The following is a 26454-nucleotide window of genomic DNA, read 5'->3' on the forward strand; positions in this document are numbered from 1 at the left end:
GTTTGGCTTCAGCTGGAGTACTGCACCTTGTCTGGGTGTCACATTTTAGGAAGGATGTCCAGACCTTGGATAGAGTGCAAAGATCTACACAAGTTCCTCATCCCTGGAGCAATTTCACTTGGGTTGCAAAAGTTCAGATGATTTTCCTTGGAGAAAAGAAAATGGAGTGGAGATTTGAGGTATTCAAGGGGATCTGGATAGAGTGGATAGAGAGAAGCTGTTCCCGCTTGTGAAGGGATCAAGAATACGAAGGCACAGAGGTTTAAAGTAATTGGTAAAATAGTTAAAAGCAACATGAGAAACACTTTCATGCAGTCAGAGATTAAGGTTGGGAATGCGCTGCCTGAGACTATGGTCGTGGAGGCAGGTTCAATTGAAATATTCAAAAAAGAACACGCAGGATAGCGTGGCAAAAGTAGGAGAATGGAATAAAATGAATTGGCTCTTTCAGAGAGCCAAATGTGCAGATGCTGAACAGCACCCCTTCTGCACTGCAAACAGCTTCAGAATCAAAATGTTTAAACTGCTTAGTGTAGAAAATAAAATAATAGAAAATAGGAGCAGGAGTGGGACATTTGGACTCTTGAGCATGCCCCATCATTCACTGGGATCATGGATGACCTACCCTCTTTTTTTTGTATCAGCTCCTCATAGCCCTTAACTCCCCAATATCTCAAAAATCTGTCTACTGCCTCCTTAATTACTTTGTGATCAAGCCTCCACAACTCTCAGGATTAGAGAATTTCAGACATACCCTATCCTCTCAGAGAAGAAATTTCCTTGCCTTTCCATTTTAAATGAGTCTTGTTCTGTAACTGTTCCACAGCTAGGATTTGCTGCTGGTAAAAACATTTTCTCAACATCTGCCCTGTCAACCCTGCTGAGACCCATATATGTTTCAGTAAGATCACCCTCCTCATTCCTAACGCTAATGAGGAGGATCCTGTTGCTGGAAAATCTGAATAGTTTTTGAAAGTGTCAGAATTTTCAGTTGGCTGCAGGAGAAATATCATGAATAGAGCAAGACCTCTACACCACATGTTGGAGTGACCAACTATCTTGGGAACAGTTAGCCAATTGAACATTAGAAACAGAATGAAGATATTTGTCTGCCTTCTGAAATTCTTCATGATGGCTTGACAGTTTCCTGAATGTATGCTCGTGCAGATTCTGGATGATAGACTTCTGACCCATTCCCACCCACCAATGGCATCGAACTCTACTGTGTACTAACCTTTTCAACTTGCTTTTCTCTGATAGGCACTGTGCCTTCTATGGTGATGATCATTGCATTGAAACCTGATAAATAGCTGCACAATCTGAGAGCTCCAGACAAAGACCAAGGCCTCCAATAACATGCAGTATTTCATGATTTACTGTTTCCTGATGATTTTGCGCCTTTATATGCCAGGCCAGAGCTGGACATATACCGTAGTATGGACTTTCTTGCAATACATGTCAGCTACAGCCTTATGATCAGCAAGAGAAAAACTGATGTGTCCATCTCCTCCAGGCATGTCATATATTGAATCAGAGTTTCAGTCTATGAGCAGACTGAGGGGTAGATAATGCTACTTCTCATAGTGAGACAGCCTGGAAACAGACCCTTCAATCCAACTCGTCCATGCTGACCACGCATCCTGATCTGACGTAGTCCTATTTGCCAGCATTTGGCCCATTTCCCCAAAATCCTTCCTATTCAGGTACCTTTTTTAAATGATGTAATTGTAATTGTACCCACCTCCACCACTTCCTCTGGCAGCTTTGTCCTATGCACACACCACCCTCTGCCTGGAAAAAGTTACCCCATCATGTCCTTTTATTTTTTCTTGGCCCTCTGGCTTTAAACCTATGCCCTCTAGTTATGGGCTCCCCCATCCTAGCAAAAAGACCTTGGTCATTCACCTTATCCATGCTGCTCATGATTTTATAAACTTCTGTCAGGTCACCCCTCAGCCTTTGATGCTCATGGCAGGGATGGGGGGAGGAATGCCTCAGCCTATTTAGCCTCTCCCTGTAATTCAAACTCTCCAATCCCAGCAGCATCCTGGTAAATCTTTTCTGCACTCTCCAGTTTAACATCAACTTTCCTATAAAAGGGCAACCAGAATTGTACGCAGTATTCTAAAACTAGCTTCGGCAATGTTTTGCACAGCTGCAACATGACACCCTAAATCCTGTATGCAGTGTACTGACCAATGAAGGCAAGCATGCCGAACCATGTCGTCTACCAATGACTCCACTGTCAAGAGGGCTATCTGTATTGACAGTGAGACATATACAAAAGTTGCTGAGTGAGATTATCCTTAATTGGGCTTTGATTATCAACCTGGGAATGAAGAGGAGTAAGTCTGTCTACCAAACTAAAATGTATTGGAAAAATAGTCTGGCCCCTCTTTGCTCTACACATGAAAAATTTGAAATGTGCTCCAGCATCGTGCCAGCATAACAGTTTAAGTAAAACTGTTGTCAAAGCTTCTGAAGATCAGATGGTAGGACATAATTTGAGATACTGAGGTGCTTGCTCAAGTTAAAATGCCAAGCATCCGAACACAATAACCAGAACTGAATTGGACAGGTCCGCTAGCCAGAATGTGTGACACTGTTTGCTAAAGCAAATCTTCAATGGCAAGCTCAAGTCTAAGGTAAACTGTCCTGTTGGTAAAACGAACTGAGATGAAAACATTTCATTTGAGTGTTTTGATACAACTTCCAAGTCCTGAAAGAAGCTGATCTAGGAACGCTGCACGTGGTCTAACCAAACACAAGGTGCAGCCCCCTTCAAAAGCAAGTGCACATTGGAGGCAGCATGAAAGTAAGTGTGGGAATCCTGAGCCTGCAACTTGTACAGAATGCCATCTGTAGTATTCAATTGTATTTGCAGCAGAATCTGCCTTGGCTATCATCCATGTACTCTCCACTACCAAAACTCCCAAATGCACTTGGTCATCTTCACCTCAAAGGATAAACCAAAAAGTATAAAAGGGAGCTTTTTATATCTATCTGAGATAAGATGGGATCTGAGTTTAACTTGTTATTTTAATACTTTCTAAGAATTGGAACTCAGTTGTGCTATTCTGTCTAGACAGCCAGCCAGTAATCACCTTAACCTGGAGTTTCTGGTCTTTTCAAGATCGCCTAAAACTAAACCTTTTTTTAAATGTTTTATTACCTTGCTTTCCATATCCTCTACACTAGCTTTAGCTAATTCAGTGTGGCTGTGTTTCAAGTATAAAACAGTTTGAAACTCCAACCTGTCTATTAGAGGATTTTTAAAATAAAAACTGCTCGGTAGTCAATTTATAATTTGGTTTGTACTTCCTAATTTTGTCTCAAATAAGTGTACGCTGATTTTCTTAAATGTGTTTTCTGAATTAATTCTTCACCCACTTCAGCTTTTTTTAAATGGAAAACAAATCTTCAAGCAGAACTAGTCTATATATTTCAAAATGATATAAGCACTGGAATTGCACTTTCCAAAATGTCAGACCACGTAATTGTATTGAAATTAAACTAATTTCAATTAAAACATCTTAGAATTATCTATCTATTGGAATTGAGGAAGCATTAATTGTCTCATTGTCCATCCCTAGTTGTTCTGAGGTGGTAATCAGTTTAGCTTTTCCATCATCTTCCAACTCATGGAGGTAATTGTTTCTAAAACACAGTGAAACTTTTTTTAGAAAATATCTATTAGAAGAAAACATTAAAAATGTTTACTCGCAATGCAATTTGTGTAAACACTGAATAAATTTTACAAGTTGTTCCTTCACTTGAACCGGTGAAGATACAAGATCTGTTCCTCAACTTATATCCATTCTTGTGCGTGGCTGCAAAAATGGTATAATGCCTTACGTGGTGAACTCCTAGGTTTGTATTGATATTATCTGTTCTACTGCAGCCTTATTGAAGTTTAATTCAAAATCTGAATAAAAGACACCCTCTATTCTGGATTGACCTGCAATTGTTTTAGTATGGATAGTGGGAGGAAATAACTATTTTAAAAGCAGCATTACTTGCCTTCGTCATTTTGTTTTATTTTAAGTTTCGATAGATATGGGATTTAATGCGCTGTTCTAATTTCTAAGCATTAGTTTATGCTTCTGATGTAATCTTGAAGCATTTAGTGGGCAAGAAAGACACTAGTTCTCCCATTCTGTTCATGGTTAACTAGCATCCGAATATTTTTAGGCAAGAGAAAGAAAACAGGTTTGCATTTGAATGCTTTACAGCCAGTAAAAACATTTAAGTGTCGTCACTATTTATTGTGTTGGCATTGCAAAGTTAACTAAAGCTATACAGCATCAGAATCTGCCTAGTCTAATTTGACGCCATGTGTCCATTATTTGGCAATTTGAAGTTGTTAATTTTCAAAAAAAGAAATTGTTAACTGAGCCAGCATCACAGTGGCTTAGTGGTTAGTACTGCTGCCTCACAGCATCAGGGACTCCGGGTTTGATTCCACCCTCGGGCGACTGTGTCGAGTTTACGCATTCTCCCCATGTCTACGTGAGTTTCCTTGGCATGCCCTGGTTTCCTCCCACAGTCCAAAGATGTGCAAGTAGGTTGACTCACTTTGCTAAATTTCTCATAGTGTTCAGGGATGTGCAGGCTAGGTGGATTAGCCATGGGAAATGGAGGATTACAGGGCTAAGGTAGGGGACTGGTTCTGGATGAGATACACTGCTGATGATCAGTATGGGCTGAATGGACTGCTTCCGCACAGTAGGGATTCTATGATTCGAAGCTATTATGCTTTTGATTTTTGTAAGGCCGCGCTTTTAGTCTAGAGTTTAGCTGTTGGTGGAGGAAGAAGGGGGAGAAAAGAGAGTCTTCAAAGACCTGATGAGTGGAAGCATAAGCAATTTCTTGGAGGTGAACTAATCTTCAAGGCACATTTTTTTTACCCAGACAGTTTTCCTTTACTCAGCAAGCATCTCCAACGAAGTTTGGAGGGCTAAAAATCTATACTTCTGTGTTTTGATTAGACTGGCTGGCTTTCCCTTGCTACCAGATGCAATCAGATACTGCTTTATCACGTATGTACGGATGGATCTGTTGGCAACTAGTTCTGTATAAAAAAATTTAAGCAATCGGTTTCCACTCAAAGTAGTAGGATGTTCTTTTGGGTTTAGCGCTTTTGGCTCAAATAAATAATACAGAATAAGTTTGCCAACAATGTGCTAGCAGAAGGGATAAAACAAAATGAAAATAATAGTGTACGGTTAATTGATTCTTGGCTGGCACTGAGATGAGAGGAGATGTCCATGTATATCGTGCAATGTGATCTGAATTTTGTGTATAGACTGTCATGTCGCATGTCCATAATGACTCTTGTATATTAATTGCAGCAGCAGTCAGAATCAGAAACAGTTCATGTCTTCATCCCTGCCCTGGCTGTAGGTGCAATTATTGGAAAGAAAGGGCAACACATCAAACAACTCTCTCGCTATGCAGAAGCTTCCATTAAGGTAACTTGCATTCTATTGGTATTTGCTTTGACAAATCACTTTAACAATGGAAATACAAAAACAAAGTTCTGTAGGTGCTGGAAATCTAAAATAATTTTTTATAAGAATTTTGCAAATGCTCAGTACATCTGGCATTATCTGTGAAGAAAGAGTTTCACATGAAAGGTCTTCTAAACCTGAAATACAATCCCTCTGTTTCTCTCCACAGATGCTGCTTAACTTTTTGAGCATATCCAGCATGTCCATGCATTTAAAAATGAAGATATTTAACAAAGCAATTGCAGTACTTTGGAAATGATTTCAGAATATTTTCACTAGCTTACTGCTTAACTTGATATACAAATGTTCATTTCTTTTCTTACGTTTGACAGTCTACCCATGTTCTTTTTTTATAATCTCCAAGTGTTACCTTGCTCCATCACTTTATCTAGTCATCCATCTTTATTTGGCCACCACATAAGTGTTGTTAAGCTATATTGAATTTACGAGTTTAGTATGTGGGCTGTTTTGTGCCCTGGAGGCATTCCTGGTTTACTTCACTCCTCCACTGATAGTTGAACAATCTGTAACTGTAACTGTGGCTTTGAAATCTTGAATTCCACCTCTCAACTTTTCTACTTATTTCCTTTTAAGTTACCAATTAAGATCTTCGATTTAAGCATTTAGTCACCTGTCCCCAATATTTCTTTACATTTCTTGGTATGAAACTTTATTTGAAAATTGCTCCTGTAAAGCAGCTTAGGATGCTTTACTACATTTAAAGGTGTTGAGAACAAGTTGTTAGCAGTTTGGAAGATGAAATATTGCTGGATAACTTTTAAAAATAGAGATGCTTTATTCCGACCCTGTTTTTGAGCTTTTGCCATAATTTACTGCATGCAGAGATATACCTGTATGATGAGAATGAGTCACTAATCAATGACTTTAGTGACTCAATTATAAAAGGAATTGAACAAGTTTAATCGAATAAATCATTCCATATTAAATGTAAAATGTCTATCAATGTGGAAGAAATGAATAGATTCCAGTAAATAAATTTACTTGTTATAGGGTGATTGGTACTTGCCTTGATCAACATAATGGGCTGTTTTTAAAAGCTGTTTTTCAGGCCAAAATACTTTTCCAAGTCAGCTTTCCAAACTTCGTGGCCAGTACTTGTTCATGCCGTAAACGGCAGCATAGCTGTCAAAAACTTTGAGTTCTGTTTTATCTTGTCGTGTGCTTCCTCCTTCTTTCCCACAAACATGCTCTTCAAAGAGTAAATTGGCCAGCAACCTCAGCAATTGTACTTGCCATTAAATGCAAAAATCGGGAAGTTATTGTTTGGGATTTCCCTGCTTCTCTAGAGACTGCATGATATCAGTAACTTGCTGAGGGACACTACTGAAATACACGAGTGGTGAATTACAGTACTTGGGTGATAGATATTCAGTAAGCTGACCAGGAGAATGTTGTGTGGCTTGTCCATTCAAGTGTAAGTGAATTTTAACAGTTTCTGCCAAACAAGCCATCTGCCCTGAAAGTTGACCTGCAGTAATTGTGGAATTTCATTCCATCGGCTTTATAATTATTGGATATTTTGCATTGAATGAACTATCTGACTTAAATTTTTTGGTTCAGAATCTCCATATGGCCACATGGATATTTCAGTCAGACTAAGGAGATATGCCATTTCTTGCCTTGTTCATACTGGTCTTAGATCCCAGTAGAAAATGTGCTGTTGTAATTTTCTAATCATACCAAATGACAGTCCATGGAACAGCCAGTGGAAATCGAGTGAGTTTAACAAACGGCTAGTACTGTCTATTCATCGCTTACTGGAAATGTCCAGACCATTGCTGAGTTTCAAATCCTGTGTATCATGTTCTTGGGATGCAGCGACCTCTATACCCGAATCACAATGTATAAGGTACACTTGCTGTCAGTGTACTGGTGGTAGAGGGTGTGAATGTTGTGAGGTTCTGCTCATGACCCTGCTTCTTCCTTTATTATGGTAAGTTCAAGTGTTGCTGGAGCTGTATGCAAGGTGTAACTTGCAGCTGATGGGCAGGTTTTGGTGAGTTAGAAGGTGAGTTACTCTCTCCAGATTTCCCAGCCTCCTTACTGGTCTTGGAGCCACAATAATTTTCTTCTTTCTTGTCATGTGAGTATTTTGTGGCCTGTAACTTGTTGCCCATCCCTAACCACCTTCGAGAAAGTGTGAGCTGCTTTTTGAACCGTTGCAGCCCTTGTGGTGTAGGGCCACTTACTATGCTGTTAGGGTGGAAGTTCCAGGATTTTGTCCCATTTGAGAAGGAAGGGATCTTGCTGGTGGTGGTGTTCCTATTGCAACATCTACCCATGTCTTTCTAGAAGGTGCAGGCCATGGTTTGAAGGGTTCTGTTGCAGAAATTTTGGTGAGTTATTGCACATACTGCAGTGACTGTGTTGGTGGAAGTGAATTTTGGAGATAATGGATGGTTGTTTTGGCATTGAGTTGCTTTTGTTGGAGTAACACAGGCAAGTGGAGAGTGTACCATCACACTCCTGAGTGGTTTCTTGCATTGTGGACTGGCATTGGGAAGCCTGAAGGTGAGTTACTCACCATAACGTTCCTAGATCCTGATCTGTTTTTGTAGCCACAGTACTTAATGTGGCTGGCCCCATTTAGTTTCTGACCACTAATGGATGGGCCTAGCACATGACCCTGAGCAGATCCTGCAGTGATGTCCTTTTGGACTAAGCAAGTTGATCTTTAATACCCATAACCATTTTCCTTCATGATAGTTATGTCTCCAACCAAAATTTGTGTAATGCTCTTCTGTCCATGTTTAGGCAAGCCTGTAATTGTCAGGGGTGAGTGGCCCTAGCAGAACCCACACTGAACATCAGCAAGCAGATTATTCCTTTTTGCATGTGCCCCTTGATAGCCCTGTCAATGACTCCTTCCATTACTTTACTGCCAGAGGGAATAGACTGAAAAGTTGAAGTTGCCAGCTTGGCTTTGTCCTCGTTTTGTGGACAAGGTGCACTGGGACAATCTTTAACTGTCAGGTATTCTACCACTTCTGCAGTTATGCTGGAACAATTTAGCTAGGCGTGTGGCTAGTTCTGGAGCTCCGGTCTTCAGTATTGGAAAGTTGTCAGGAACTGTTGGCTGCAAGATAATGGATACTGCCAAAGCAATGTGATTGTTGTCAACAAGTGGCTCAAGCATGGATCGTCCACTCAGTACTTGCTAAAGTCTTTTGCACTGATGTGCCTGGTTATCCCATCCCATCATTCAGGATGAAGTTATTTGTAGAATTTTTTTTCTCCTATTTATTTAATTGTCCACCACCAATCATGATTGGCTGTGATAGGACTGTAAATCTTAAAACTGATCCATTGGTTGTGGGATTATTTAGCTCTTGCCTATTGCATACAAGCAGTTTGGTTGTTTCTAGTGCCTGGGTTGATGCTCGTCAGTATGCCCAGTTTCTTTCTTTCCTTGATTAGATACAACTGAGTTACTTGCTCGGCCGTTTCTGAGGGCACTTAAGTGTCGTGCCACATTGCTGTCGGTCTGGAGTTATAGACTTCGGGTCAATACGCAGGTCAGACCAGGCAAGGATGGTAGATTTCCTTCCCTAAAGGACATTAATGAACCAGAATGATGCAATTGGCAATGGTTAATTGGTCTTCATTGGATTAGATTTTTAATGCAAGTTGTAAACTCAAATTTCACTATCTGACACTGAAGAGTGCTAGTCTCGATGTCTGTCTGAATTTTGCTGCTCCAGTGACATTACTATTACACCACTGTCTGTCCTATGACTGCTGCAGCTTGGTGTCACTGGTAACTCTCAGAATGTTGATGATACCGGATTCAGTAATGGCAGTGCTGTTGAATGTCCACTTCTCAGATTCTGTTGTCGATGATTATTGTTCAACACTTAAGGTGGGTAGAAACATTCACACCTCATCAGCCCAAGTCTCGGTGTTATCCACATAGACTCTTTTGTGGAGGAAAGATAATTAGTGGGGTAAATAACATGAAAAATTGAGGTGCGAGAATAAAGAAGTAACTTTTGTATTGGTTGATTTGGCTGTGTGTGTGTTCATTATTTAATTTAAAGGTGTTATTGGGATTTGTAAATGTTTTGCAGATTGCTCCTGCAGAGAGTCCAGATGCTAAACAGCGAATGGTGATCATCACAGGGCAGCCTGAAGCTCAGTTCAAGGTGAATTTTTCTGAAATTCAAAGTTTGCTCTGCAAACATATAAATCAACGCCAAGAAGGATCCCTTTTTGTTCTTGCATCAAGTTGTCTCCTGAATTGTATCTAATTTCAAGTCAGTTCTTGAACTTTCAGATCCAACTAAATATTAATATAAAGCTAGTATCAACTAGTGTTGGGGAGAGATTCTAACATGCCTGGCAGTTTTTTTAAAAAAAACTTATCATTTTTGAATGTTCAAGCTTTCAGTGTACAACTTGAAACAACAACTGCATATGTTAGCTGATCTGAGCCCTCCAGCATTCTGTAATATTGTGATATTTGTAATGTTAGTAATTCAAACTCGGTCTCGTGTGAATTTAATGGAGTTGGGCTATGATAACTAGCTTGAATAAAAGCAAACCAATGCTAGAGAAAGTAATCCGGTTTAGCAGCATGCATGGAGGGAGAAACAGTTAATAATTTTGAGTCTGGTTCGACTCTTCAGAACAGCAGAATGTGTCCTGAAGAAGCCATACTGGACTCTGTTAAATCTGTTTTTCTCTTTCCACAGATGCTACCAGACCTGATGAGCTTCTCCAGCAATTGTCTGTTTATGACAAAGAGCTGATCAATACTATAGTTTGTGACTTCATACGGTGGTACTAAACTCTCTAAATTATTATGTTGCATTCATAATGTCCGAAACAATAGGCTGTAATAATTTCCTTTCTCAATTTTTAAAAAAAAAAAAAAAAATTCCTGGGATTTCTGCTCCTTGATGGCATATGCATGTACCCTCTTCAAAATTTATATTGAATGTGCTGACTGGATTAAATTTTCCATCAATGATTATTTTGATTAATGAATCTTTACATTTTAAAGTACTGCGACAACTTTTTAAATGTCAAATGGAAATTGAAGCCCAATTTCTAAAAGGGAATGGTTATAGTTGGAAAATGTTTCATCTTTCAGGCTCAAGGAAGAATCTATAATAAACTGAAAGAGGAAAACTTCTTTGGACCCAAAGAAGAGGTTAAATTAGAGACCCATATCAAAGTGCCGTCCCATGCTGCTGGTAGAGTAATTGGGAAAGGAGGCAAAACAGTGAGTACCAAATGTAATGGCATCTGTAATTTGGCTTGTGGAGTAAATCTACTTTTTCACTTGCTGCAGTCCGAGATATAAATAAGGACATGTCAGTTATCTGCCCCGTGTGCAAACTTAATATGTTGTTTTGTAATTTAGTGAAGTCTTGCATGCTTTATCTGCAGATTTCGACATCATACCTTCCAAACTCCAATGCTTTACTCCAATGCTTTTCTCCAATGCTGACTAATTTTTGAATATGTTCTCTGTCTCTAATGTTTTACCTTTTTTTTTAGCAAAGCCTCTGCAGTTTTTTTTTTTCCTCATTGTAGTGTTGGAATAATTGTTCTATAGGTATTTGGTCAGTTTAATCTCTGAAGATGGAAATTGCATTGTTCTCCATTCCCCTGGAAATTGTTCAGCTGAATTTTATAAATGTGCAATTGTTTTTGTTAGTATCACTTTTGGGCTTCTTACTGTTGGACCTTTTATTTAAAATGTTTCAAAACGTGTGTTTTTTTTTAAAAGGTAAATGAACTACAGAACCTGACAAGTGCAGAGGTGGTAGTACCTCGTGATCAAACGCCAGATGAAAATGATCAGGTTATTGTGAAAATAACTGGTCACTTCTTTGCAAGTCAGGTAATGCCTTTACTAGCCTCAACTTGCACCTTGTTATAGATTAATGACTTGCATGTTTCTGATAATGGTTATCTTTTGAGAAGAAATCTTTCAGTTTCCTGTGTACAGAGAAAGTGGTGTCTGTGTGTCTCACTTCCTATATTTTATGGTGGATGTCTCTACAGGAAAAGTTGAAATATGTTGTGACATGATATTTTTACCAGTTTATTTCTAATGCCACCTGGAGAAGTTTGGTCCAGTCTGACACTCATACTCAAGTATTTAAGCTGCTCTGTTGGTGGCAGGGGGATTATTCTGAAGTGTGGATGGAGCTGAATGGGGGAAAGAGATCAATCACAAGCAGTTTTATATTGTTGAGAAATTACTGATAATTTGGTGATTATTGCTTGAATTTGTACTGAAGGTCAGGCAAAGAGGATAAAATTGCAAAATTTGCTGTTTGAAAAAATCTTGAATAAAAGTTTTTAAATGCCATCCTTACTTCTGATTTTGATCTTGTAGGTATTTCACAGATTACTTTTGTGTTCATTGACTGTCCAGCGTCAGCATGCTCGATGGGTAGCATTCTTACCTCTGAGTTAGATGTGGGAAGTTGCACCAATCTGTCCTGTCAGTGGGAAATTATGAATTATTTTACTGTACTGTCGGAGGTTTAGATTTAAAAAGAGGTGGTGAGTTAGAAACAGGAGTAGGCCATTTGGCCTGATGAACCTGTTCAAACAGATCATAGATGATCATCGTCTGTTTATATTCCAACCGCAAGCACGCACATCAAAACTTAGGTGTTACATAATGGGGGGTTTAACGTTGTCATTAATGCCACTGCAGAAATTTTTTTTAAAAGTACTTTCCCTTGTTCTCTGGGGTATGGAATTTCAAGGATGGATCATCTACTGAGTGAAGATATTCCTTGGTCTTTGTCTTAAATCACAGGTCCTATATTCTGGAACCAGATCTCCTAGTTCTAGACTTAGCAGTCAGGGGAAATATCCATATCTATCCTGTCATACCCTGTATCAACTTTTTAAATGTTTTAAATGGATCATCTCTCATTCTTAACGTCTAGAAAAGATCAGCCCCTATGCTCTAATCCCTTTGCCATGAAGGCCAACATACCTTTGTCTTCCTAATTGCCTGTTGGACTTGTTTGCAAGTTTCTAGTGTCTTATGGAGAAGGATGCCCAGGTAAATTTAAACAGCAACATTTCCCAATGTCTCTCCATTTAGTAAGTACTGCACCTTTTGTTTATTTTTTCTACCAAATGGATAACGACCCAATTTTTTCATATTAATTTCTATCTGCCACTTTCTACCCCATTCAATTCACTTAACTTGTCCAAGCACCCCAGAAACCACCTTGCATCATCCTTACCAATGTACATTTACCTCTCTCTCGCTCTTGTAGCCAGTTCTTAAGGGGTTATAATTTGACCAGAGTTGAATTTGATTAAATATATTAAGTTGAGGAAATTGTGTGTCAGTGGAGGATGTCACTAACTGGACATTCTGTCAGATTCAGTACAGATAGGATTGGCTAACTTACCCTATTTTGCAGTAAATTTGCAACCTTTGTTTTAATATGACTTGAGGATTAATCACTTGTTTATGCTCCAAAATGTGAATTTATTGGTTATGTAGAGAAGGTGCTGGAGACTTTGTTGTTACAATATTTATATATTTTTACACATCAGTTTACAGATTTTTAGCTGTTTCTCTTTCATTTTCACTAATTCCTTGTGAGCTGGGAGATTACAAGGCTTGCATGTTCCATTTTGATTAAATGAGGCTTGAATGCAATGTAAACTAATTTTTGTAAGAATATTTAAAAATCTAACTGACATCTCTTTGAAATGTAGCTTGCTCAGCGAAAAATTCAAGAAATTTTGTCCCAAGTAAGAAGACAACAACAGAAAACAGCGCAGAGTGGACAGCCCCAACCACGAAGAAAGTAAAAGGTTCAGGATCTGCAATCTACCACAGAGACAGATGCCAGACCAAAGAGAGAGAGAGACTGTGTAATCAGGGCAGTTAAACCTGTCACTGATAAAGAAGCAAATGTTCCATCTTCCCAGTCACCTTTTATTGAGGACTAGGCAACCTATGAACTCTGTCTTTTGTGCGAATGTATTCTTTACGCGTTCAAAAAACCTTGTGAAACCCAGCTTTAAATAAGGCCCTTTCACTTCCCTTCTTTTGTTCGAATTCAAAACTTTACATTGCCTTGTTAGCTTTCCCAAAATTCTTAGACCTGTTGGGTTTAATGAAGCTTTCTCTTCTGATTTTTCACTGGTTACAAAAAGGCATTGCTCTTATAGTTCAAATCATTATAAAACCCTTGAGATTTTTTTTTTGGGGGAGGGACTAGGGGAGTTGGCAAGATTGAGGCATCTGTCCCAACATGCAAAATGGCTTTTTTAAATTGGGTTGTTTTACAAAGATTACTAGAACACTGCCATTAGAACCTAAGGGAAGTGTTGAATGGTGTTGGCCAAGGCATGAATTGATTATGCATTTTACTAAACTACCTCAGGCATTTAGTACCTCAATTGTTCCTTTTTTCTGCTTATTTTGTATACTTTATAAAAGTAATAGTCAAGCATTTTATTTTTTTAAAAAAAAAGTAAAATTTGATCAGCTAAAAGCCAGGAGCACTACAGACAAAAGTATCAATGTAAATGTGTTGCTTCTAGCTGCTGGCTGATGGGAGTATTCAATAAATGATACTTACCTCAGTTTTCCTGAGGTCCACAACACCATCATTTGATCAAAATTCTGTGAATGTTTGAGACGCCGAATGATGCCAATATATACTAATAGCAGCAATGCCATTTTTTCTTTTTAAGATATGATGAAAATGTTTATTTCCTATTTTTGATTGATGGTACTTTTGGGAACAAAACAAGGAAGTGATGGCAAGAGGCTGGGGTAGGGGAAAGAGACTGCAAAATGGAGTAGCTTTTAGTATAACTGGGTATTTTAAATGCATGGACCCTTGGTGCCTTTGACCATCACTGCATCTTGATGCATAATAACACAGTCTATTTGGACTTGGCCATTTTGTTCAGAGCAAGCTTCATCTGCAGTTACTGGTAGAGTTATTAGATCTGTCTGGGTACACTGGCAGTCTTTGCTAGAGTGGACTCTGAATTTATTGAACCGCACGTGATCATACTTGTGAGAGAAAAGTCAATGCTGCTTGCTCATTCTAAAGTTGTTGAAAATAAGAGAGTTTACATATGCAGCTACTGTAGTGGGCTACACTAAGCCATGGGGGGAGGCTGTTAGTTTCAACCCTTTCTTTCCTCTGAGCTTAAATCGAAATGCAGCAGGGTTTATGCACATCTACAGATAACCGGTACAGCAATAAATGCATAAATGGCCAAATTGACAGCCACAAAATAGTTTTGATCCCCCTCCCTCTCCCACCAAATGTAGTCTGACTAGAATAAGCTAAAGCAACTAATTTGTGGTAAAGTTGAAATGCTCCAGTCAACTTCCTGAGTGCACCCAATTTCCAGCTACCTCAGTGCTTTAAATGAAGGCAGTGCACGTTTAGTGCATAAACACTGCTGTGTGTGGTCTGAGCAGAGCCATGCTATTACCTCTGAACCTTTTGTGATTTTTCTTGTGCATGAGATGATCATTATCATCATGCTGCACTGAAATAGAGGGGCACAACTTGGCAAAACCATTTACTTCATCAATTTTTGATCTACCTCTTAGATACATTTGAATTAGAGGCATTTCTGCATAGGATAGGTTGATATTTTCCCAAAGATCATTTTTTGTACAGATTAGACAATTAAAAATGGTCTGGTGTGTTTTTGCCTACATATATTCATTACTAATCAAACTCTCAAAGCTTATGTTGTAGCTTTAGCAAAATGGATTAATTCTCATTCTTTTGGCAGAGTGACTTCTCCATGTAGTGTTAGAAATGTTTTCTTACATTGATAAAATAACTGAATTACAGAAGGTCATTTAATAACTTAAATAAATTGATGTGAGGCTGAAAGGTCAGAGCCCACTTTTTGTTGCAAGTAACATTGATAGATTGATTTACCTTGGTTTTTGGTTTAATTGCTGCATTTACACTTCCTGATCTGCTGCTGTATCATTTAATTTTCTGGACTATATAACAAGATTGGTAATTTGGAAATATTGGCATTTAGTTGAAGGTAGTTCTGTAAAAGAAGTGAAACCAGCAAAAAAAACTTTGCTCACTTCTCTTTCTTTCATCTAAATACTGTGCCCCTAATGCAGCCCCATTTGTCAAATGCCTCTGTTTGAAATAAAATAATTTAGCTCCTATGTGATTATGTATGTTTTCAAGGTATTAAGCAGACTTGTATTTTGTTACAAGTTGAAGTATAATGGATGATTCCACTCTTGTGGCTTGCAATTGTGTATACAACACATGGAAACATTTCACAAAATTCCTTGTATAAGGCTTTGATAATGAACATACATACACGAGGCACACATTTAGTTGTCACTTCATTCCAGCTCACTGTGAAAGATCAAATTTCAAAACTCTGAAAATCTTGTTTCCAAGACAAATCAGTTTTAAACAAACTTCCCTATACTTCCTTTTGAAGTGTCACTTTCAAGACCATGTTTAGTCCTGGAAAAAAAAAAATCAGCTTTTCTGTTTTTGTACAATGTAAAATCTTAACTCCATTCCATTTAAAGAAGAACTGGCTGAAGCATGCTTTTAATTTTAAGCGGCAACATCGACTAATATTTCAATGGTTCAATAAATTTTTTTCCCCTCACAGGATGGAGGGTCCTCCAATATGTTCCCTCTAGTTAATCAGAGCAGGTCTACAGCATGTCATCCAGCACTAACTTTCAGTATCCTACAGCTGCTATTCAGATGGTACCCAGTAACTTTTAGACCACTGTGAATTCCTATTCACAATTTATCTGTAGGACCCAAAACCTTATTGTATTATAGGTGTGGCAATACATGTCTTTTAATCTGCCTCTGTGTTTCTTTTCCAATACAATCACTGCCTGTGTCAAATCCATTTTTTTTTTTGCAACGTTAGATAAGTGTCTGACATGCTGTCCCACTGCCTAACTATTGTACATGTCAAAGTTCATGTTAAAAGGACAAACATTTTAGCCTTTTTATTTGTAACAGAAGCTTCAGCTCATTTTCGTATAATTCAGTGTTATATACATTACTGTCTAACTTCAAAGGCTCAAATGTGGCATATGCATTTCAGTTTCTGGTGTACAATAAACCTTCTGACCCTGAGCCTGCCAAGCATTGGCTCTTTCGTAAATACATTCAACACTGGGTAATTTTGTAAAGCAAATCTAACTAAAATGCTGCTGCATTGATTTAGTTTATAAAATTTTGCATACTATCGACTTCTATAAACAAATGCATGATCCAAATGTGAAGTGGTACAACTGTACAGCTTGTGTAGTTTCTACAAGCTGGACTTCATTTCTGCACCTTACACCAGTTTGTCCAATCCTGTTGCCTCAAACTCACTTCCACTGCTCATTACTGTAGAGGAGTTCGAATGAATTCACACAAACACTGGTTCGATGCTGTGAATCCCTTCAAGACAATCTTCTGAAATCACTGTTTTTGTCTGTGTCTGTTGGTCCATATATAAAATCTCTGGGTAGTATTTCTGGAGGTATCATATTAAATTGATCGTCATAGGAATGCAAAGTCCAAAGCTTCTCCAGTTCATAGACTTCCCTGGTTTCAGATAGCATGAAATGTACTACTATGTTACCTTGGGAGGGACGAAACAAAATCATTTTAGTTACATCAAAAACATGCCTACTTAAAATCCAGTTTATATTTTCTCAATGGTTTTCTCCTAGCCAAAATGGTTAAAAACAGTTTTGATCCAATCATGTTTCCCAGAATTTATAAATATTGTTCTCTGTTGAAATTCAAGTCTAAAACTGAAGTTGGTATCGTTAGAGTATTTTATATGTATTAAAATGTTGTCCAAAGTTGGACAGTCCCATTGGACTACCTGGGAAGAACAAATAGATATGAGGGATTAACTTTGGGGGACTCCCTGGTCTAAGTATCACATGGTGTTGACAACATTTTATGCACACAATTTGGAATGAAACAAACAGGTAATTCATTTGTTTTATAAATTGCAACTGACCATACTGAATCCCTTGGCACATAATTGTTGCAGTTACTGCCAGGTACTAACTATGCTTCGAGCCTTTAGCAGTCATGGATCACTTTTCATTCCTTACAGGAAGATAAAAGTACTGCTTCTTGTCTAGACAAAAGCACTATTCTACAAATTCTGCCCTATCAGCATCCAAATTAAGTACATTGAATACTTGCAGCATTTATTTTTAATCGATACAGATCATGCAGTGTCTGTGGAAAGAAAAATGAAAAAGTGTCTCTGACCAAACTAACATTGTAGTTTTGCTTGCTGCTGCATGAACCATGAGGGCAACAGTGGCTTCCAGAAACTATACCGCCACATATTCCTAGTCACCCCCCAGCTAACAGAATGTTGGATCAACCTTTCGCTAGAACTAAAGAGCTGAAACATTACAGGTCACACCCGTGGAGAGAATTATTGATTTTTTTTTTTTTTAAAAATCAGACTTCCAACATCTGCAGTATTTATGCCCACCGAGTTAAAATGTTTACAGATTTTATGGAACTCACCAAAATCTATGCACTTCCAATCGTCTGTATCTTTCCCTTCAATGTGGATGTGAGTGTTCTGCTGTCTCTTTAAGTGTTTATACTGCAGGATAAAACATTATTGAACTTTAACCAGTACTGTAAATTTCACAGGCTTTAGCATAGCCAAGGTGATTAGATTTTAAAAAAAATTTTTTGCTAAATTACATCTTAAGCAGTTTGGGCAAACTCATACATGTGAGAAAAAAATGCTTACCTGAACTGACCACTTCAAAACGATCAGGGTATCTGAATGTGTTGGAATATTTCTTGTATTTTTTTTTTTTAATTTGTGCCTTTAGCCTCCCCTCAGAATTAAGGGAATTAATGGCAAAGTGGTATTATTGCTAGAATATTAATCCAAAAAAAAAAAACCCAGGTAATGTTCTGTGGACCAGGTTCAAATCCCTACCAAAGTAGTTGGTAGAATTAAAATTCTAGAATTAGAGTTTGATTGTGAAACCACTGTCAATTGTTTTAAAAAACTCATCCGGTTTCCTGATAGTCTTTCCAGGAAGGAAATCTGCCATCCTTACCTGGCCTAATGTGACTCCAGATCAATAGCCCTGTGGTAGACTCTCAACTGCCCTATGACCTGGCCTAGTAGAGCACTGCAGTAGCAATCTTTCCAAAGAAATGAAACCAGACAGACTGCCTGTCATTGATCTTGAAAATTACAATGGTCAAGTAGCATTGAGCCCTGCAGCAGCAGTAGTCCTCACTAATATGTGGGGACTAGAGCCAAAATTGGGACAGCTGTCTCAGAGGCTGGTCAAGAAACAGCCTTACATGGTAGAGTCACACTCAATCAAATCATACCTTACAGATAAGGTGCCAGACATTGCCATCACCATACCTGGATACATCTTGTCCTGCTGCAAAATGGCCCAGAAGAGGTGGTAGCATAATGGTAGTGATGTGGGAGACAATTGACTGGACCCATGAATCCCCTAGTGCTTATGACTCTATGCTGAACAAACTTGGAGGAAGCACTGAAGGTGGCAAGGGTGTAAAAGATGCTTTTGCAGGGGGATTTCAGTGTCAACTGCCAATGAGTGACTCAGTAGTAGCACCACATTCTCAGTCAGGTCATTAAAAGGACACTTACATTAGATTCTTGTCTGCAGCAGGTGGTGAGGGAAAAACCTACTTGACCTCATCCTCAGTGCTCCGCCTGCTGCGGTTGCAGGTGACCACAACAGTATTGACAGCAGCACAGTTCTTGTGGAGATGAAGTATATCGCCACACCCACATCACATTGTGTCACACAATCACCATGATAAATGGAACAGACTTCGAATAGATCCAACAACTAAAGACTGGGCCATTGGACCATTAGCAGCAGAACTGCACTCGCAAGACAATCTGCAACTTCATTGCCTGGCATATCATCAAGCCAGGCTTACCTAAAAGGTGTACCTTAGTGAAGTTACAAAACACAACTGCTTGCACACTAAACATTGTGTGATGGATCTAAGCAATTCCACAGTCAGATCAAAGCTCTGAAGTCCTACCACGTCAAGTTATGAATAGCAGCGGACAATGAAACAACTCACTGGAGGATGAGGTTCCACAAATATCCATATCTGCAATAACAGGAGAGCCCAGCATTTTTGTGCTAAAGGTAAGGTTGAAGCATTCACAACAATATTCGGCCAGAAGTGTCTAGCAAATGATTCATGTCTGCCTCCTCCAGAGGACCCCATCATTACAGATGCCAGTCTCAAGTCAATTTGAATGATTCCACAAAATAAAAATGGTTGAAGGCATTGGATATTGGAAAGGCTGTGAGACCTGACAACATTCTGGTAATAGTATTGAAGACTTGTGTTCCAGAATTTGCCACAACCTTGGCCGAGCTGTTCCAGTAGAGCTACAACACTAGCATTTATTGGGCATTTACAGAGGGCAACTATTTCCCAACTTTGGGCTCATTTCCCAAGTGCACATAATTTGTTATTCACCAACCTATGTCTCACTTAGGTACAGTCTCCTGACTTTGGCTTCATATTCTAAAGCCTGGAGGTTCTTGTTTCAATGTTTGCATAATACTAGAATATTGATAATATACCCATTTAAAGTTTTATAAATTTAGGTGCAAGTATTTCACAAGTTATTCCTAGAAAATACTAGCTCTTGGAATTTAATAAGAAACCTGTACAAATTTTGTTGAAAGACATTCCTTTGGTGTATTATTCTCTTGTTGCAGTCCAGCTGCAGAAAACTGTTCTTATAATGGGATCTGTTTACAGTTCTTGATTATTTCATTCATTGTTCAATTATTTTGCAATCTGAAGCTACCTATTTCAGTTCCCTGTTACAAACCAGCAATATGGTTGAGGTGAAGAAAGAACATAAAGCTAAAGCCGATCCATAGATATTTCTAAAAAGCTGCTTCAAAAATGACAACTTTGCGAGTTTCCTCAATTCAGCCAAAAATAAACAAGCAATCTTCCTACTCTTTTTTTTGAAATTTGAACATTCAAATTATCCAAAGGTTTGCCAGTGGACTCTTCCTTCAAATGTGCCAGTTCATTAAACCAAGTTGGGGGAAAATGGGATTTAAATCAATACAATCAAGTTTATTCAGAACAATTTTAGTTTTCATTAAGTTCTTTGAAATGAAATATTCCTCAGCATCCAGAACCTAATGTGTCATAATGCATTGGTCCTCCCTTCTGTATTCAACTACTGGGAAGTTCTATAATCTTGCCCCAAGCTGTCATAACAAGTTTGATTATATAGGTTTTTTTCCATTTTTAATATTTTTACAACTTTACTAAACAGTCAACCAACACAGGCTCTTGGAGCTTTGTTTTTCTGATTTCCATAACTTAGTAATATGAGCAAGATAAAACTAAGAACATATACAGCACTGCATCTCCAAAGTACATATTATTTACGATTAAAATCACAATAGTAAATTGATGTTTGAAAGATCAAATGTATATTATTGTTCAGACATACACTTTACAGTCTTGATCATTCATATTTATTCTATACCTGGCATTCCAATGAGAGAACTTGTTATACAACAGTACATTAATGTTTATGATGCATTTTCTGCAAATGAAGTGTTAAGTCCAACATAAAAGCTTTTTAAAAGCTAAATCTAAGTTATTGGCCATGAAGAAATTGGTTATCAGTTTTACTTCTAGGTCCAGTGCAATAAGCTGATTCTTGCAGAAAGTGAGCTTTCATTGATTTATTTTCCAAATCAAAATATAAGTTTATGATGTGGGCATGAGATGTTAGATACTAATAAACCAAATAGCAACAATTCGCACAATATCACTTACCGCTTTAATTGCATACTGTGCCATAGCTTGTAAATGTCTTGTAGAAGTTCCACTCACAATGATAAAATAATCAGTGTACTTCATTTCCTTGGGCAGTTTAATGACACAAAGGTCCTTTGCATTCTCTTGACGTAACAAAGCTACCAAAACATCGATGTTAAAAACTGGCTGATGAATAAAGCCTAATAGAAAGAAAGCAGAGTGTACGAGTTTAGGTTCACTTTCCTGGAAATAGTAATTAGAAACAGCTTGGTTTGCTTTGCTTTCACAACTTCCTTTGTTTTCTAGCAAGTAAACTGATGAACTACAATTGAAAGCTGCATTTAAGGCTCACGCCATCGAACACCGCAGGGCTAGGTCACACTGAAGAATCAGAGTAGCATCTGCCTGACCAGACAAGACCAAAAGGAGGCACAATTCTGTCCTGAAATGGTGATATTCGGTTCAGGTTTCGTCCCTTGCAATGTGTTTCAACTCACTACAGAGCAGCAAGCCAAATGGGGCATTGGTTGGTGCTGTGATACGTCACCGTGTAAGCATCTCTGACAAGGTGGATCCCTCTTGGTACACATCCATGCTGTCAATGCCGCTGTGAGATATTGTATTATGATCCTTTTTACTAGCTCACTCAAGTGCAATATGTTTACTATGCTGCATCTCCATTCACTCATTCACAAAACTCTAGGCCCGAAACGTCAGCTTTCCTGCTCCTCTGATGCTGCTTGGCCTGCTGTGTTCATCCAGCTCTACACCTGGTTATCTCAGATTCTCCAGCATCTGCAGTTCCTACTATTTTTGTAGTACATTTTACTCTTACAAGATAAACTAAACATCCCTTTCAATCCATTACTGTTTCTTTACACCTTTCAATTCTTATCAGCCCCATGCTGCACACAACGTTTAGATCTGTTTCTGTATCAAAGGCTACCCCTGAATAAGTGTTAATACTGTAACCTACACAGAACAATGCCAACTGCTTTCATGTCTCCATAACTCACTCAAAACTATGCAAAGATTATAATATTAATTAGCCCTTAGGAACCATCTCTTGGGACCTGAATAGGTTGCAGGACATCAAACAGTTTCCTCCGCTAGCATGTCCCTATAGTCTGCTGCTGTTTCTCTTTGAAACTTCCTTATACACTACCTATTTCTATAACACTGTACTACCTATTTTTAACTTTTATTTAGGACTACCATCTTGTACTAACATAAGTATTTATACTTTTTAAATACACATTAAAATAGGGCCACGATCCCCTTTTAAGAAACTTACTATCAAAACCACGCTTCCATGAAATTGCATGAACGGATGTGTAAGGACTGTCAAAACTGACAATAGTAAACAAAATCCCACAACCTAGCTGCCGGAGATCAGTTTAATAACCTCTATACTTTTATTTAGTGCACGTATAATTATTTAGTTATATAAGTATTTAATTATTCTCACTTATTTAGATCATATAGGTTTAGTATTTTTACTAACTCTAAAGACAAAAGGGCTACCCACCTCTTAATTATGCAAACTCAGACTGGACAGACATTCTAATCCCATTGGGAGTAACAGCCAGCATTTAGCAAGTGCTTAAACCATTTCCTGCTTCTCCATGACAGATGTCATACCAACTTCTTTACAATAGATACAAATATGTGACACCATAGTGCTAAAATTTTAATGTATGAAAAATCTGTATAAAAAGAGGCTACTGTAAAACTGTACTTTGGATTCCATCGCCACCTTGAACTATGCTACTGCGGATGCTCAATAAAGAGGCTATTTTTGCCATTCACCGATCTCAGTCATTAGTGAACACGATCCCACAGCTGCTGAATCCCTGTGCCATTGAAGTGGCATGAGATACCCAATTTGAGCAAATATTATTCCACAGGAAAAAACTATCAGCTAAAATCAGCAAGGCTGCTGACCATGAAGATGGAGCAAAGGCAAACCATCTCCAATTCCAAGCTCACAATGACAGACTGCTTTCCTCCATATGTAATTCATTGTCCATCTCAGACTTTGTTGCTTAAAATTCTCATATGCTCACCGTTACCAGATGTGATTCATTCAATGTCTCCTGTCTAATGTTCCCTCTCCAGTCTCTGTGAATGTCAACTCATCTAAAATACAAACTACTTTCATTCTAACCTTCATCAAGTCCTGTTCATCCTCATTGTCTCCGAAGCCCACAGCATATTAAAAATTTCTCATCCTTGTGTCCTAATTCCTTCATGCCCTTATTGTCTGTAAATTCCTTGACTTATGATCCTCATAGAACTCAACATAGAAAATAGAAGCATGAGTCAGCCATTAGGCCCTTCAAGCCTGCTCTGTCCACCATTCAACTGACCATGGCTTATCATCCAACTCAGTACCCTTTGATCCCTTTAACTATACAGCTATATGGCATAAAAGCAGACCCTTCAGCTCATCATGTTTATGCTGACCAGTAAACACCAAACTACAATAATCTCACTTACCTGCAATTGGTCCATAGTCCACTATGCTCTGGCATTTTAAATACTCATCCGGATGCTATTTAAATGTTGAGAGAATACCTCCCTCCATCACCCTCTCAGGCAGCGTGTTCCATACTTCTACTACCCTCTGGGTGAAAAAAAATGTTTTCTGATCCCCTCCAAACTACTTACCTCTCATCTTAAGCTTGTGCCCTCTGGTCTTAGACAGGTTTGCCATGAGGAAAAGATTCTCACCACCTACCCTATGCCTCAATCAGATTCCCATCAGTCCCCAACCACCTCTGCTGCTTCTCCTCCTCTCCCAGCCTATCCAACCTAAATCTATATCTAACTCCTTGAAAAACATTCAATATTTTGACCTCAACAGAATCACTCTGTCAGTGAAAAAATTTCTGCTTATCTCAGTCCTAAATGGCCTACAGTATCTTTACAGACTGTGAGCCCTGGTTCTGGACTCCCCTCTTCCCCGTTTACTCTGTCTAGTCCTGTCAGAAGTTCTTTCATCTATAGGCACTTGCCCATTCCACTCCCTTTGCCCTATCACTTAGAGTTGCAGCCACTAGGATCTTGAACTCTGGAATTCACACTCTAAGCCTCTCCATCTTTATGATGCTTCTTAAATTATACCCTTTTGACCCAACTTTTCAATCACCTTTTCTAATGTGTCCTTTGACGACACCGAATCAATTTTTGGCTAATTAAGCTTGTACGATGCTTTACTGAATTGAAGATATATATGCAAGCTGTTACTGTTGCTATCCTCTTGTCAATTTTCTCATTGTGCTTCCCTTTTTGTCTCACGCTTATATCCCTCATTCCCTTTAACCAACTGTTTTATGCTTGAGCATTTTCATAGTCAAAACCATGGCCAATTGTTTCCATTTTCTTCATTTCCCTCTTCCGGTTTCTTTATAAACTATCCTTTTGTAAACAAACATTTTAGTTTACACATAAAACTGCTCATATTAACTCCATAAAACTGTACATGTTGCAATATACCAAAAAGGACAAAACAATTTCAATGATAATTCAAATTTAAGTTGTACAAGAAGCTCTGCGGTATAACATGTGCTACAGCAGTATCAAACTGTTTTGAACCTAAAAGATTTATTTCGTATTTTCCAATTAGCTGGTTCTATCACAGGCAACTAATGAGCTTACCTTTTAGATTTTTTTTTACAAGGAGCTCGGATACATTGAACACTCGCAATTTAACAGCAACTATTAAAACAAACACTATGGCAACCTTTCACATCTGACTCCCAAATCTGAATTTAAACAGTTTCTTTGATCGAAAGGAAAGATTTAAAAAGGAACCTAAGAAGCAACTTTTTCGTACAGAGGATGGGCGTGTATAACCTCGATGCCGATGGAAATAAGAGCAAATTACTGTCGATGCTGTAATCTGTACTGAAAGCAAAAAATTGGGAGCTCACCCATATAGACTCAAAACGTTAGCTTGCTGTCTGGCTGTGATTTCTAGCATTTTTTGTTTCCTACCAGAGGAAATGGTAGAGGCAGGTACAATTACAACATTTAAGAGGCATCTGGATGGGTATATGAATAGGAAGGGTTCGGAGGGATACGGGCCAAATGCTGGCAAATGGGACTGGCTCGACTTAGGAAATCTGGTCAGCACGGACGAGTTGGACCGAAGCGTCTGTCTGTTTCCGCGCTGTGCACCTCTATGACAGTTTGAGTTTAGCGTGCGCAGCCGCCTAAGAACGATCTAGTAAATGATCGAACAGCTAGCAGCCGTCCGTGTGCTCGCCCGCACTCTCTTTACAAGCTCCTGTAATCGTGTTATAATACTCGTTAATAACGACGACATGCTTGATAACTTGTGCAGTCGTTTTTTTTACCGGGCTCCACAGTCGCGCCGCTCTGCCAGAGCCGGCTCGTGCTGCAGCTTCTTCGAGCGTCTCGCGCCAACTGAGCCCGGGCATCTGGGTGAAGCAGCGCGCGCTGTCCCAGCTCTCGAGCTGCCTGCAGCCCACTCCGTGCAACACAACGACCATATGCAGCCAGAGTCAGGATCATCATCATCAGCACCACCCAGCAACCTCTCAGATATTCTTTAACCCTGAAATTAGACCCTCCGCTACAGCGCCGCAGGAAATATATCGCAGCTGACAGGAAACACCCGAACGTGTTTGCCGGAAATTCAATCCGACTGGCAAACATCGGGAGCAACGATGGTTCCGACGCGAATTGTTAACGGTTAAAATGACTGCCACCATTGCCATAAGAGATTTGCAAGTGCAAAAGTGTGGAGCAAGTTATAAACCCAAATAACGGGAGTTTATTTAAGAACGACGTACATAAAGCACGCATTTTCAAGAAAATTTACGGAAATTAGGTACCATTAGCGGGTTTCGTATTGTATTAACCCATTCCGAAACAGAAACTTATGTTGGCAGTGGTGAGCCAGAATCTTCTGGAACACAACTGTGCGTTACGAAAGCAATTGAAAGTTAACCACATTGTTATTAATCTGGAATCATCCATGCCAGGCTGGTGATTATGGCAAAAAGTTCTATTAACATATGTGAAAATCAGATCACACCCTTTTGATTTTAATTATTTTGTCAATGTCAAAT

At 38.8% G+C, this 26454-nt stretch overlaps 2 protein-coding genes across 4 annotated transcripts in view; one reads left to right on the forward strand and one right to left on the reverse strand.

The window, feature by feature from the left end:
• The window catches only part of igf2bp3 (insulin-like growth factor 2 mRNA binding protein 3), a 118041-nt gene extending 103955 nt beyond the window's left edge, over positions 1-14086 (forward strand). For 2 of the 3 annotated variants that reach the window (XM_048606571.1, XM_048606577.1), the window contains 5 exons: positions 5352-5471; positions 9599-9673; positions 10624-10755; positions 11266-11379; positions 13236-14086. In XM_048606571.1, the coding sequence (XP_048462528.1) occupies positions 5352-5471; positions 9599-9673; positions 10624-10755; positions 11266-11379; positions 13236-13331 (537 nt within the window). In that variant the 3' untranslated portion in view covers positions 13332-14086. The remainder of the gene's footprint in view (positions 1-5351; positions 5472-9598; positions 9674-10623; positions 10756-11265; positions 11380-13235) is intronic. The other variant, XM_048606584.1, reaches the window with a different exon arrangement.
• A 121-nt stretch (positions 14087-14207) lies between these two features.
• malsu1 (mitochondrial assembly of ribosomal large subunit 1) lies at positions 14208-26095 on the reverse strand. The gene is made up of 4 exons (XM_020523332.2): positions 25717-26095; positions 21374-21555; positions 18056-18137; positions 14208-17138 (listed from the first exon to the last, which is right to left on the reverse strand). Exons 1-4 carry the CDS (start codon positions 26036-26038, stop codon positions 16957-16959), a joined length of 768 nt encoding a protein of 255 aa, XP_020378921.2. The 5' UTR covers positions 26039-26095; the 3' UTR covers positions 14208-16956.
• Positions 26096-26454: the final 359 nt, after the last annotated feature.

Source organism: Rhincodon typus, chromosome 2 (genome assembly GCF_021869965.1).
Source record: "Rhincodon typus isolate 14 chromosome 2, sRhiTyp1.1, whole genome shotgun sequence".
Classification (NCBI taxonomy): domain Eukaryota; kingdom Metazoa; phylum Chordata; class Chondrichthyes; order Orectolobiformes; family Rhincodontidae; genus Rhincodon; species Rhincodon typus.